This window comes from Metopolophium dirhodum, chromosome 5 (genome assembly GCF_019925205.1).
Source record: "Metopolophium dirhodum isolate CAU chromosome 5, ASM1992520v1, whole genome shotgun sequence".
NCBI lineage: Eukaryota > Metazoa > Arthropoda > Insecta > Hemiptera > Aphididae > Metopolophium > Metopolophium dirhodum.
The window spans coordinates 29,035,519-29,051,846 of record NC_083564.1 but is presented as its reverse complement, the minus strand read 5'-3'; the positions used below and the strand labels follow the sequence as shown (position 1 = coordinate 29,051,846).

Genomic DNA, 16,328 nt, shown 5'->3' with positions numbered 1-16,328 from the left:
AATACCATCCATTACAGTGACTCACTTGTAACCTACTGTACAGCAGAGCGACATCCACTTATCCACCTTTTTTTTTTTTAATTTACGTGTTTTTAAATACGTAAATTCCATTAATACGCATAATTAATACTCATAATCAAATTGAGATCATGATAAAAATGTTGATAAACCTGTCGACAAACGTGTCGTTTTATTTTTCATTACGATTTTTTTTCCACCCACACCTCAAGAAAGAAGTTTTCTTTCAAAAGTTTAAATTGCTTATTTATACCTATTATTTATTATTACTTAAGAAATCATTAATTTAGATTTTATAGTTAATACTAAAAAGGTGGACAAGTGGGTGTCCTGGTAGAAATTTGTATACGAAATAAAAAAAATAAAATAAATAAACACTGTTGTAAAACCACTAGATCACTCACTCGGCTCAGAATCTAAAATGGAAAATGTCCGTAAACAGATCAAAATAAGTCAAAATATTTGGAAAATGTTATGGTGTATAGAAAATGCTAATATAAACATTTAGTCAAAATGTCATGTACCTACATTCATATTAGTTCTACAGTTACCAAAAACCAAAATAAATTTTCTCGAAAACAGATTTACCGTTAAAATTCCTGTTTTTCTTTAATTTTTCTTTTGTTTTTCACATCACTTTTGAAAACTACTGCGAATTTTTTACTTTTGACCCCTCAAAATACCAACGAGATTCACTTTCTTATCAGAAAAGTTACTGTTGAAGAAAATCCAAGCACTTTTACTGTCCTAAAAGGTGATGACAGACACAAAAAAAAAGTAAATAAATAAAAAGCAGGTAAGTGGATGTCGCTCTGCTGTACAGTAGGTTACAAGTGAGTCATTGTATAATGGATTGTATTAAACTTAAATTCAATGATATAATATCATTGTATAAGATAAACGATTCTGAGTGGAGACGGTTTGTCAGTCTGGATATTTTATATTGTTATTATATTATGTAAGTTGAATTAATATTATGATATTATTATTTTTTATTCGTTTCTATGGTGATAAATCTTATAGGTACTCGCTTGGTACTAGCACAAATAGGATAACACAGTACACTTCGCCTATAACGAAATAATTTTTAAGGTATGTATAAACAATAATAATTACCAAACGGTTCATGTTGATTGTTGGCTAGTGAGTGTATAGTGTTTTTCGCAAGACGAGTTTAGCGGACGATGGAAAACTGTTAGTAATCTTCGGGTTGTTACCGCGATTGTTCGTCGGACGTCTACAGTCTACTGTCTTATAAACAAGGTCTACGGATAAGATTTTCCTAAGCTCGAGTGTAATATGCACAATATACAGTGTATCATGATTTAATGACTGACCTATGAACATTATAGAGATAACTAGATTAGTAACTGAGAACTATAAAAGGTTATAATCATTTGAAAACATTTATGAGCTAAAAAAAATTCATATTGCTGGTTGTAGGACGTTTCGGCGCCGTCGGTTCGGCGCAGACATTTCGGCGATATATCAATTCGACGATGTCCGTTTCGGCGAGTGACCATTTCGGCGAAAATGAATAGTAAAAAAAAAAATGTAATTAAATGTAAAAACGTATCATATGATATAATAAGTAATTTTAAACAAAGTAATTTTAAATCATAAATAAGTCAAAATAATTATAATTATTTATAGGTAATACAGTTAAAAATGTATAAATACCACAGTCACTTTAAATCATAAAAAATAAATAAATAAAAATCTTTATAGTAATATATAATTGAATATAGTAAAATGTATATATATATGTATACCACAGTCCCTTTAAATCGTAAATAAATAAATCAAAATAATTATAATTATTTATATCTAGTTAATACAATTAAACATATAGGCACAACATTATTATTTAGCGAATATTTAAAAAAGAATTATCTACAATTTTATTTTAAAGCAATATTATTTGCTATACCTCTTAGCAGTCCCTAAAATATCCAAATGTCCGTACTACACACATAATAGTCCCAAATCGGTCAAATCTAAATTATTTCTAGACAAACACTAGTATAATATATACCACCTTTCACTACTAAGCTGATAGTAATAAAAATAGCTACTCTTAATACCTAACAATGAATAATAATAACCATGACGAAATAATTATTTAATAGTTATTTCGTCATAATAATAACTATAAGAGTATTAGTCGTAACAACACAAAATATTGTTTACTGTGTGTCTGTGTAGTAGATAATAATTAAAATGTGGTTTGGCAAAAAACCATTAAAATATAAAAAAAATGTGAAGATATAAAATTATACATTATATTATTATAAAGGTTTAATTAGAATAACACACTTTTCAATTCCGTACTACACACGAATACACTATACACTTTTCGTGCTACACAATTTTAGGGACTGCCTCTTAGAAATATCATTTTATTTTGTCTATCATAATTATTTACTAATCTTTTATCTGTGTCTTGAAATTTTTTCAACTTCCTTGGAGGACTATTTCCCGACACAAGATTTTTATAGTACGTGTCACGCACGGCTTAAATTTTTTTGAGATTCGCAATGAAGGTCTTTTTTAAAATTATCAGATCATCCATATCGATAATCGTGACCACCTTATCGTATAGTAATAATAACAATAACTTATAGTAATAAAGATTACATTTCTATACCACACGCCAATACGCCATACCATACGGCGAGACAATGTAACAGATAAGTAAATTATTGCCATATCGCCGAAACGTCCTATTCCCTAGTAATAACTAATAAGTATACTAATATTATAAGTGTACTGATCTGACATAATGATTCTCATATTATATTATTTAAAAATCAAATATACTGAATACAACAAAAAATTGTTTTATTTTTCCATTTACAAAGGGCATTGTCAATTGCTTCTCTATTCTCTAATAGGTTTGCTCAGTAGGTACCTAGTCATAATTTTAGTTTTAAAATCTGTTTAAATATTTGAAGAAAAATATATAGGTACAGGTAATGTTGGTTAAATAAATTGTTTATGAAAATGGAAATTAATCTTTTTTTTGTTGGTAAAAATGGACATTGGAGGTGTCAGAAACTATGTCCATGCCTCTATGGTACGATTATCCTTTGATCAAACCGCCACGCCAATACGTCAGAGAAAATTCTGTTTCCAAATTGATTCGAGTTATATATATAAATATATAATATTTATGTTTATTGTTTGTATATTAAAGTCCACTGAAGTCTCTAAAAATAAACAATCGTAACATATTTATTACAATATATCAATATAAATATTCAATTTTATGTTATTACATACGAATAAGAAAATAAAAAATTAAAATTTATTGTAATATGCATTGTAAGAATTTGGAGTTTTGGCACCACTAAAAACTACCCACGATCAAAGGGGAACACTTTGGTCGTGACCTATGAGCCGCACCGCGTGTGACCTGAGGGTCAAGTCGGTGGAACTCATAGGTTGTTTTACATGCAACAACAAATTAATGTTGAGGATTTATGATGGGAAAAAGAAGAAACGATATTAATAAAAAAAAAAATGAAATAATGAGGGTGAAGTTTTAAGGTAATCATGAGGTTTTTTATTTTTGACATAGTAAATAATAGTTATAATAATATTGGCCTTCACACATGTGAATAATAAAGTATGAGTATAATATAACAAATGGGCACATGGCAAGTGTGGGAAAAAGTATAATAATTAACCTGTCGCAAGACATTATAATTTATATTAGTTCATGGGTTGTGATCATTGGAATGATGCACAACTATATGTTATTGGATATAATAATAAAATTCAGGCCCACGGGAGGCTGCACGCCACATAAATTGTGGTGTGTCCTCACAGGGTTACCTGGCATGTACGATAAAAATAAAATATATTGAGTCTCAGTATTAAAATAAACAGGAACTATGGAACTTGCGACAGCTTAGGAAAGGGAGAAATAAAGGACCCGCGTCTTGCGACACCTATAAATCGTGCTTTAAAAGGGGGGGACATTTTTTGTGTAACAGTACATTTTAACTATGATCACAACTCACAGTCCTGCTTATAACTCCTTAAATAAATAAAAATTAAAACAAATAACTGTTTAGCGTTTACTTAAATAAACTTGTTTTTTCCTTTAAAACACAGGTACCTTATTCATTTTTTTACGACAGGATTTTATACAAGCAAACGTATTATAATTATATCCTCATAATTAATTTTTCTGCAAATTTCATTTTCAATATTGAAAATAACAAAATTATTTAAATGATTCTTTGTTTACCGCGATCGCAATTTGTAATGTTGAAAAGGACCAGACGGTGAACAGTTTGAAGCTGTAAAACATAAAAAACTCTTGAAACCACCTATTATTATATAATTTTCCTTTAACAATACATACTGATTAGTGATTTCCAAGTTCCAACACTGTATACGTGGATGTTGTTGTATAGTTATTACTCGGCTTATTTGAAAACGGATCATACCTGGACTCTGTTTCACTTGGCAAATTGGAGTTTGATGGACGTGGATTATCAAAAAAAGGAGTCAATTTTGCGGTTCTTGAAATAATGTTTTGTTCTTTTTCTAATTTATATATAAGCAGAACACCACTTCAACGTTTTCTTCCATCACTCATTTTAATTAACACATTTAAATGAATATGATATAAAAAATAAAGTTAAAATAAAGTTATTAAATTTGTCGACAGAATTGATATATTCTGCCGGAGAGTATTGTAATTTACACTAGCTATAATAGGGAATGTACTTTATGTAGACGGCGATGCGGCTGTTACAAGTCCGCGACCCACACAAGTACTATAAGCTTGGGATAACTACTTCTGTCTACTCTCCGCTACTCTGAAGTCCTTTGGGAAAAGGGCCTCTATTAATATGGGACATGCCGTGACTAAGGAGATTGACGTCATAGGATGTGTTCAGCACTAATCCGATGCCAATGGCAGCATCAGTGCCCTGATAAGGTGGCGTGATATTGTTGTAACCACCTGGACTCTAGAACGACGTTTTTATGTAAAAACGTCGGATTACTACACATGGGAATCAACGAGTTAAATTATGAGCGGACGTTTTTCTCAACGATTCTGAGCAGAAACTGTTTGTCAGCTTAGGATATTTTATATTATATTTATATTGTTATTATTAATTTTTTTTTTGGTGGGGGGAGGGGGCTAAATCGTAGCGAAATGGTGGCGGCGAGATGTACCAGACCCCTACCACGGGGTATGGCCAACGACAAAATACTTATTTTCTATGTCATTCACGTATTACAACAAAAACAAACCTCAAATCATACATACAAAAATGTATTCTATGAATTAATAAACAAATTACTGGACCACATACATATATATACATACAGTCGTCTCAACAATTGACAAAGGGGTGGGTGTTGCGGCAGTTTTCCAACAAACCAAGCATTTTGAGGGGTTGTTGGATAATTGTAGCATATACAAAGCTAAGGCATTCGCTATATATAAAGCCTATTCTATATAATAAGTGCCAACTTGCAAGATAAAAAGTATATAATTTTAACAGACTCCATGAGCATTTTATCTAGCCTTAGTAATATAATAACGATAATTTTATCGTTAGTAAAATAACCAAATTGACTAATACATTTAACAATAACATAATTTTCTCATGGATATCCGGGCACGGCGGAATAACAGGTAATGAAAGAGCGGACGTACGCCAATGAAAAAGCAAACAATCCACATCAAGTATCAACAGCAACTCTGGAATATAAACTCAGACCATAAATTAAAAAATTTATTTACAACCAATTTAAAAATAAATGTCAAAACGAATGGTTAAAAATACATACATCGCTCTGCTCAGAATCTAAAATGAACACCAAATAAAATAAAATAAAAAGAACAGTCAAATGGAATAACCCAATGTAAACCTTTTCAATGCCCAGACACATTTTGCAATGGCACCTCCACAAACCCATGTTTTTTTTAAATTTTTTTATGTTTACCTCATTTTATTTTTCAATACTTATAAATAAATAAATTCATAAAAAAAAATAATAATTCATCAATTAATTACTAAGTAATTAGCTAATACAAATGTTTTGGCCAGGGTTTCCTAAAATGTAACGATTATTGTTGTACGGTAATCAATTACGTCAATAAATACTAAACCATTCAAATATTACTGTAATTTATTATTCTTTTTACAAAATAATAAGTGGAATATAATACAAACAAGGAATACAACAAAATTTAATTATAAACATTTATAATAAAATAAAATAATAAATAAAATACTAAACAAGTGTACAAGTTTTATTTTATTTATTTTTATGGTAAAGTTCAAAGCATGGTACAGAACAATAATTTGGAAACTGAATATGTTATCGTGTATAGAAATAATAATAATATAAACATTCAGTGAACATTTGATATATCTACGGTCATTTTTTTAGAGTTACAACAAAAACCAAAATCGATTTTGTCAAAAACTGATTTTGCTTAAAAATTACCGTTTTTCTTATTTTTAGATTCTAAGCGGAGCGATGAATGTATTGATTTTACAATGGAGTGTGATTTTTTTTAATTTAAAATTTTTTTTTGTGTCTATCATCACGGTTTAGATTAGCTACTCCTTCACTGCCCTCCTAAGACAAAAGGCAGTAAGCGATAAAATTTGAAAAATGAGTTTATTATATCAAAGTATTCGATATTTCAAGACGAATTTTTTGTTTCCTTAGCGAAATTCCGTAAATGCAATAGATTGTATAATAAACGTAGTTAAAAATATAGGTACGTATATTTTACAAATATATGAAGGATATACTAAGCAAAAAAGCAGTATCAAACACATACCTAACATGCTACATATAGAACATATAAGCTCAAATTTATACAACTTACTGAAATCACAGCTGGACAAGTTAACGATTTATTTAACTCGTCAAGTTAAGAGTTACTCGTAATTTTTTTCGTTAAGTCGTTAAGTTAAAAATTAACTTAATTTTTTTCTTTTCTTTGAAAAAAAGTAACTTAATTTTCAACTCATTAATTTATTAAACACAACAAAATAAGAAAATCGCTACATGAGAAATCGAGTGAATATATGCAAATGTTGTAAAAATATGAATTTCAAACGCTCATTAAAATTTAAGTTGACTTTCTAGTAGACGTTTTTTTTTTTTTGATAAAGGAACATTTATGGATAATCTTATATTGCATTTTAAAATCTGAAATTTGAAAAGAATTCATAAAAATTTGAATTCTTAACTCAAAATAATTTGCTAATTTTCGTGATTATATCGTATTTTGTCAAGATTTGAACTTTAAATGTTTATAAATAAAAACTTTGACAAAGGATTTTTAATATTTTTCAAATATCATTGTAATAATATAGTAGGAACCTTGTATTAAATTTTCAAGCTTTTTTACCAAACAAATAAAGTTTTATTGACATCCATGGAAAAAAATACTAATAAATTGGAAACTGAAAATGCTCCTAAACAGTTCAAAACAAATCAAAATATTTTTAAAATATTAACGTGTATAGAAAATGCAAATATAAATAACCATAACATTTGTTTTAGAGTTACACCAAAAACCAAAATCAATGTTCTCGAAAACAGATTTTGCGTGAAAATTCCCGTTATTCCTTAATTTTTATATTGTTTTTCCTGGCGCTTTTGAAAACTGTTGAAAATTTTAAAATTTGACATCCCGAATGCACCAAAAAGATATTTCACTTTGCCATCGAACAAGATACTGTTGAAGAAAATCGAAGCAGTTTTACTGCCCCCAAACCGTGATGACAGACACATAAATAAAAATAAAATAAAAAAAGGTGGGTAAGTGGATATCGCTTTAATGTACAGTAGGTTACAAGTGGGTCACTGTAATAGATGGTGTTAAATTTGAATTCAATGATATAATATCATTGTATAAGAAAAACGATTCTGAGCGAAAACAGTCAGTCAGCCTATGATATTACAAAGTATATTTGATGATATTATTGTGAATAAAGTAATTTATATATAAACTATTTACGTGGAGCCTTGTATTAAATTTTCAATCCTTAGCTATAAAAGTTGAACATTTTATACATTTTTAACTAAAAAATAATAATTAAATTTTGAATTTTAAATGCTTATAAAAAAAATGTGCATATGTATTTTTAATAATTTTCAACTACTATTGTAACAATATATCAGGAGCCTTGCATTAAATTTTCACGCTTTTTTACCCAACAAATAACATTTTATTGATATTTATAGAAAAAAAACTAAAAAAATTGAAAACTGACAATGTCCATAAGCAGCTCAAAAAGAGTCAAATTATTTTCAAAATGTTTTTGTGTATAGAAAATGTTAATATAAACATTTAGTGAAATTACACTTGGGAAATTACCACAAGCATTTTTTAAATACAACAAAATACGAAAATCGTTACATGAGAAATCGAGTGAATATCAAATGTTGTAAAAATATGAATTTCAAACGCTCATAAAAATTTAATTTGACTTTCATGTAGACTTTTTAGATTCTGAGCGAAGCGATGAATGTATTGATTCTACAATGATGTGTGTTTTTTTTTTTATTTTTTTATTTTTTTATTTTTTTATTTTTTTATTTTTTTTTTTATTTTTGTGTCTGTCATCACCTTTTAGGACAGTAAAATTGCTTGGATTTTCTTCAACAGTAACTTTTTTGATAGGAAAGTGAATCCAGTTGGTACTGCGGGGGGGCCAAAAGTAAAAATTTCCCAGTAGTTTTCAAAAGCAACGTGAAAAACAAAAGAAAAATTAAGGAAAAACAGGAATTTTTACGCAAAATCTGTTTTCGAGAAAATCGATTTTGGTTTTTGGTGTAACTCTAAAACAAATGACCGTAGGGACATGAAATTTTGACTGAAGGTTTATATTAGCATTTTCTATACACCATAAAATTTACAAAATATTTTGACTCTTTTTGAGCTGTTTACGGCCATTGTCAGTTTTCAATTTTTTTAGTTTTTTTTTCTAAAAATATCAATAAAATTTTATCTGTTGATTAAAAAAGCTTGAAAATTTAATAGAAGGCTCCTAGGTTATTGTTTCAAAGGCAGATGAAAAAAATTAAAAATCCTTAGTCACAGTTTTCAATTATAAGCATTTAAAGTTCAAATTTTGACAAAATACGGAAAAATCACGAGAAATAGCAAATTATTTTGAGTTGAGAATTCATAAAAATTTTTCTTTTTAAATCTAAGATTTGAAAATGTAATGTAAGATTACTCATAAGTTTGTCTACCTTTATCAAAAAAAAAATGTCTACAAGAAACTTAAATTAAATTTTTATGAGCGTCTGAAATTTATATTTTTACAACATTTGATATTTACTCGAATACTTGGTAATATCATAGGCTGACTGACCGTTTTCGCTAAGAATCGTTTTTCTTATACAATTATATTATATCATTGAATTCAAATTTAACACCGTCTATTACAGTGACCCACTTGTAACCTACTGTACAGCAGAGTGACATCCACTTATCCACCTTTTTATATATACAAATATGTTAATATACGAATAATATTATTAACTCAACTTACTGTCTACCGTAGGTATTACATTATAACAATATAAATATAATAGAAAATATCCTAGGTTGAAAAAAAAAGTTTATTTTTTTATTGTTAGATTTTTTTAACAATTGTATTGTTGTTTAGAAAATTAATTTTGAAACATACAACAACACTTATTATAAAATAACAATACGAATTTGAAATTATTATTTTAAAATCGGTAAAAATACCTATTATTACTATTATTTTTTTTTTAATTGACCTTTAAGCCCGACGCCTTAGTCCGCTCGGCCACTCCGTCCCCAATTTTATTATTGATTTCTTAAATAATAATAATTAATAGGTATAAATCAGTAATTTAAACTTTATTTAAATTTCAATAGCTATTAGTATACAACTATATTATAGCTCAACAATTACAAGATTGTAATTTGATAAGACAATTGTAAATAGTTATGGAAAGAGGAAAAACTTAGAATATGATGGTTTATCGGAATTGGAACTTACAGTGATTTATTTTCATTTACTTAAATTTTAGAAAACAAAGTATAGTCTCGGATGTCGCTGAATAATATACTTACTATATATATGAAAATATTAGTACACCAGTACCTACACCTATTCTATAACTTAAATAATTTGCTAAAATAAATGTCATAACTTATAAGTACAACTATGGACTAACTTCATGGACTAATACATTTGTGATTTAAATTCATTTTTTTCTTTTCTAGTCAATTATTTTGGTTATTGTGTTCGTCAGTTACTCACTGGGTGTCTGGGTGCACCGGAAATCATTGAATCGCAAAGTAGAGATCAAAATCATGGCTTAGAGCACAGCAGCGACCAAGGACTTGAGAAGTAAGTACATCATATTTTAGATTCTGAGCGAAGCCATAAATGTATTGATTTTACAATGATGTGTGTTTTTTAAATTTTTATTTGTGTCTGTCATCACATTTTTGGGCAGTACAAGTGCTTGGATTTTCTTCAACAGTAACTTTTCTGATAGGAAAAAGAATCTAGTTGGTACTTTGAGGGGGTCAAAAGTAAACATTTCCCAGTATTTTACAAACGCGACGTGAAAAACTAAGGAAAACGGGAATATTTACGCAAAATCTGTTTTTGAGAAAATCGATTTTGGTTTTTGGTGCAACTCTAAAACAAATGACTGTAGGTACATGAAATTTTGACTGAATGTTTATATTAGTATTTTCTATACACCATAACATTTTCCAAATATTTTGACTTATTTTGAGCTGTTTACAGACATTTTCAGTTTCCATTTTTTTTTAGTTTTTTTTTCTATAAATTTCAATCAAATTTTATTTGTTGGGTAAAAAAGCTTGAAAATTTAAAAGAAGGCTCCTAGGTAATTGTTTCAAAGGCAGATGAAATAAATTAAAAATCCTTAGTCTCAGTTTTTATTTATAGGCATTTAAAGTTTAAATTTTGGCAAAATTTATCAAATTTATAATTTAATAATTATTTTGTAGTTAAAAATGTATAAAATGTTCAACTTTTATAGCTAAGGATTGAAAATTTAATACAAGGCTCCACGTAAATAGTTTATATATAAATTACTTTATTCACAATAATATCATCAAATATACTTTGTAATATCATAGGCTGACTGACTGTTTTCCCTCAGAATCGTTTTTCTTATACAATGATATTATATCATTGAATTCAAATTTAACATCATCTATTACAGTGACCCACTTGTAACCTACTGTACAGCAGAGCGACATCCACTTACCCACCTTTTTTTAATTTTTTTTTTTTAGAGGCGTAATGTGACTTTATTTTTCACCTATTTTCGGGGTCACGACGTTAAGAAAGTTGAGAAACGTAGTACTTTATATAGATAAATTAATAATTATCTGCACACCTTGTTTAATCTAATACTTGTATTAAGAAGATGAGTTCTTGAAATAGATATATAATATAATAGTATATTACATTAAATTTGAATTCAATGATATAATATCATTGTATACGAACAACGATTCTGAGCGGAAAAGGTTTGTCAATGTTGATATTTTGTATTATATTTATATTGCTATTACTTATTATTAATATGGTAGCCGGTAAGTTGAATCAATATTATAAAATTACAAACAAATAAATAAATTCGTTGTTCTAGGTTAGTTTATACCTATGTAATTTCGTCAATTTGATTTAAAATTACTATTTAACTATAAAAAAACTGTATTTATGTATACTTTTTAGATTTTTTGGTTACAGAAAAAACTACTAACTCGCAACCTTATTCAACATTTTCAATCCTTAGCTATAAAATTTGAACATTTTAAAATATTTAACTACTAAATTATTTGTACATTTCTATTTCGTCAACATCAAAAATCAAAACCGATATAGTTGAGACCCGACTTTGTGTAAAAATTCCCGTTTTTCCTTAATTTTTTATTATGTTTTTTCGACACTTTTGAAAACTATTGGGAATTTAAAAAAATAACACATATTATTATAAAATCAATACATTCATCGCTGTAAATGTTTAGACGACTAACAATATCATTAATGTAATTAATAGATGATATGGAATTAAAAATAACAAACAAATACCTTATAAAAATAAATACATTATATAGAATACAATATAAGTATTAAGTATACGAGAAATCTAATAATAATATTAATATGCTAATAAAAAAAAAATTACTCATGTCAGTCATATTTAAACAAAGAAAACGGTTCAACAATTGAATATGAAATATACTATGACGCGTTAAGATCATAGGCGTAATTTGAGTTTTAAATTTGGGGTGGGGAGCTATTATAGTTTACATGTGTTTCTATGCCCCAGGGTTAGATAGTGTGGGGCAACGATTGGTTCTTTTCCTTAGCCCCCCATGCCACCCCTAAATTGCACTTATAATTATTGATACATTATAAATTATATTGTAGATAATAGTTATGAATGTCAATATACTAATATAGAAAATAATAATTGCTCTTCTTGTAAAAATTTAATAAAAAAGACAGGAAGGATATGGAGACGGAAATGTAAAAGATGATCCATCTGCAACAGAAAATCTAATAGAAGAATTCCGCAAATATGGCGGATCCAGACGTGGTGGGAACAGTAACGGTGGTGGAAGGCCAGGTAGTCGAGAAATGTGTGTTGGAATGTGTACAATAGCTTGTGCTTCGGGATCGGAAACTATGGATTGTTTAACGTGTATGAGTAGATGTTAAATTAAAATAATGTAATTTGATAAAGTTAAATTGTGAAATTTATGTAGATTTAGTATTTTAAATACAATTTTTGTGAATTTATTTGTGTACTAATAATACAGTTCTGTAGTCAATTAATTTAATTTTAAGCAATTTAACAGTAGAAACCATGATAATTTGTACAGAAATTTATGCAAATTTAATAAATTTTTGATAGTGTAATTTTGTATATAATGTTGTATATTATTACATTACATATGTTTTTCTTACGTCCGTTTTAGCCATAGATTTACGCTTTTCGAGTTGCATTAAAGCATAAGACAGGACCTAGTGGACCGTATCAATCATCATAATTGCACTTACAGCTGCTCATCGTCGTATTGATCATCGGCCTTATTTTATACGTAGGTATGTGCTGAAGAAGTCTGCTATGATGTGCCGCAACTACACGGGCTTTCTAGGAAGTCGATTTTAAATTTTCAATTTTAAAGGACCATACAATTTGGATATTTTTTTAAAAAATCTCATGAAATAATTGCATTACATTTGTATTTATTTTGGGCTTTATATCAAAAAAATGGTTCCGACACAGCATAGTCTAAGAACTTACGAATTCAACGCTTCATTCGAAATTACAATCAAACTTCAGGTAGTATGTTTAATTTACTACCGCTTTTGGTAGTTTTTATAGGTGATAAAATAGAAGAATATATTTCGTTTTTCTCGATTTATTTACATGTGTGCGTTCGAGAGTGGCACACGACGGATTCCGAACGTATCTACGCACACTAATGATCATTTACTTCGCACACAACCACACTGCGTAACGAGTATAAGACATCGAATTGCCAATACGCGACTCCTTATTAAATCACCGCCACTAATCCCAATATAATTAAAATATTAAATATAAATAATTAATAAATAAAAAATAGAAATAAACAAACTACACATTAACAGTCAACTATACAAACTTGGAAAATAAATGGTTACTATGTTAATGATTACAAAAAAATCATTTTTCACTCATCCATATTCCATTTTGTGTATCTATAGACACATCCTTTAATTTTTTAATAATATTCATTTCGTTAGATATTTTTGCCATTTTCGGTTTAATATTATTACAGACTTTACAGTTCACATTTCTTCTGTGTGCAGTGTATTGTATTATTTTTTCATATTGTGTTAAAATTAAAAAATCCGGATAATCTTAATTTTTTCTAAAATGATGAAATCAAAAGTTTTAAGTAGATCAGCGAAAAGAAAGAAGAAAGAGCAGCAAACAAAAAATATTTTACTAACTAATAAAAAAATCAACAATTTATTTAGATGCATTTGACCTGGTAAGTGCAAAGCATTCAAATTATTATAGTTATAATTGAATACCTACATCAATAAATGTTATTTTCAAAACTTAACATTTTTAAAACTAAACTTATTATATAATATACTTATCAATCAATAATAATTTGAACCTTTAACTTGGCCATTTGTTTAAAAAGAATTATCTTTTTAATAAACAAGAATGAAATAATTGATATGTTATAATTTTTAATCAATGAATTAAAAAAACTACTCTTTTATTAACTATTAAAAATAAAATACTTTTATTAAATAAGTATTTTATTTGCAAATTTGTTATATACCAGTTTTTATTAAAAATTGTATTTTCATAATATTATTATAATGACAAAGAAGCCAATGGTTTAGCTGAGAGCCAGAGTGATATTGCGCCACATGACATTACCCTCACCACACAAATACCCTCACCACACAAAAATCTTTACAGGTGCCTCAAAATCCCCCAATGGAACCGGATTCGCATTCATAGAAAATAACAAAACTTCAATGTTCAAACCTCCTCATGAAACCAGCATTCTTTCTGCTGAAAGTCAAGCCATCCAAAATGCAATCTCACACGCGATGGCCTTAGTGTCCAAAGAAATACTTATAATTAGTGACTCTCTTAGTGCTCTCCTAGCCCTCGAAAATCCTTACCCGAAAAATGAAATAATTCAATCCATCCAAGAAAAGTTATCAAACTCAAGGAAAAAAATCGAATTTCTATGCGTCCCCTCTCACACTGGCATAAATGGCAACAAACTAGCTGACAAGGCAGCCAACGAAGCAATATTATCACCCAGCTTAGTATTAATAAACCAAATAACATTTCAAGACGCACTCATAAAAATAAATAAGCTAACTAAAAGTCTCTGGCAAGACTCGTGGGAGAAGACTTCAAACACAAATAAACTAAAAGAAATTAAAACATCAATCGACCCATGGAAAACTCCTCCACCCTCATCCAGGCACGAAGAAATAGTTACCACAAGAACTCGAATTGGACACTCCCGTCTAACACACTTGCACCTCATAACAAAAGAAGACGGCCCGACCTGTGAACTCTGTGACAAAGTGCTGACAGTCAAACATATCACACTTGAATGCCCCAAGTTCATCAACTCCAGACAAATTCTCGGAAACCCATCAACAATGCAACAGGCACTTGGCGAAGAGAACACCAAAAATATATACAACTTTTTCAAAAACATAGGCTTAGCAAAACTAACTTAGAAAAATTATTAATAATTAAATAATTAAATGTACATATATCCTACAAACTCCATCTATTGTTAAACATAATGTATCCCCATAGTTGTAAGACCAATACTCAATTAATAATATTTTGTAATTTTTACAGGCTAATAACCTCAAGAGTTGAAGCCTTATTTAAATAAATAAAAAAAAAAAATGTTGTGCTCGTATTTGTTTATTTTAAATTCATTACATTTAAAATTACCAATTATGATGCACTTTTTAGTTTTTACCATGACGGGTTTCAAAAACTTCAGTAATATTTAGTATTTCGGTATATGTATTATGTTTACTCAAACGTTCTCTAAGTAGACTGATTTACCAGGTAAAATTATAAAATACCTTTAATTCTATGTTTTCAAACGTTGTGTCTATCTTTATTTATACCCAAACATGTTGGCTTTTAGGTGCATGTGCGATGTGCCTAAATGACAATCACTCAAAATAATACGGCCAATGGGGTGAGGGGGGGGCATGGTAGAAACCCCCCTTGGCTACACCACTGCATTAGAATTTAAACAAAATAGAAAAATAGTGATTGAAATACTTGTATAGATTTATAAAATTAAAAGTATAAATATTATTATAAATAAAATGAAATGGAGCGTTGCGAGAAACATTTTTTTTAGTGATTTAATTGGTAAATTGTGGATGGCCTACTGGCCTGGATAAATTTCAATCTCCCGGCCTGAATTTTGTTCCCACTCCACCCCTGAATATATGTATCGTATGCTAATGATTATTGATATATATTGTCTTAATGACGAATAAACCAGGTTAAAACGTCTACTCTCGTTTTAATTTCAGCTTACATAAAATATATTTATTAATTCAAACTTTGTTCGTTAATCATTATGTCAATTCTATATTAATATTAGTTATTAAGTATGATAATGTGTTTACTGTATGTACTGTACTGAGCTCAATAGGACGTATATATTCTATAAAATATAAAATATAGGCATTAGGGTGACATTTAACTAA

The 16,328-nt window shown here is 28.5% G+C and overlaps 1 protein-coding gene across 2 annotated transcripts in view; it reads right to left on the bottom strand.

The window, feature by feature from the left end:
- LOC132945080 (uncharacterized) overlaps window positions 1–1,261 on the bottom strand; it is a 33,581-nt gene extending 32,320 nt beyond the window's left edge. For both annotated transcript variants that reach the window (XM_061014701.1, XM_061014702.1), the window contains exon 1: window positions 1,135–1,261. In XM_061014701.1, the coding sequence (XP_060870684.1) occupies window positions 1,135–1,146 (12 nt within the window). In that variant the 5' untranslated portion in view covers window positions 1,147–1,261. The remainder of the gene's footprint in view (window positions 1–1,134) is intronic.
- Window positions 1,262–16,328: the final 15,067 nt, after the last annotated feature.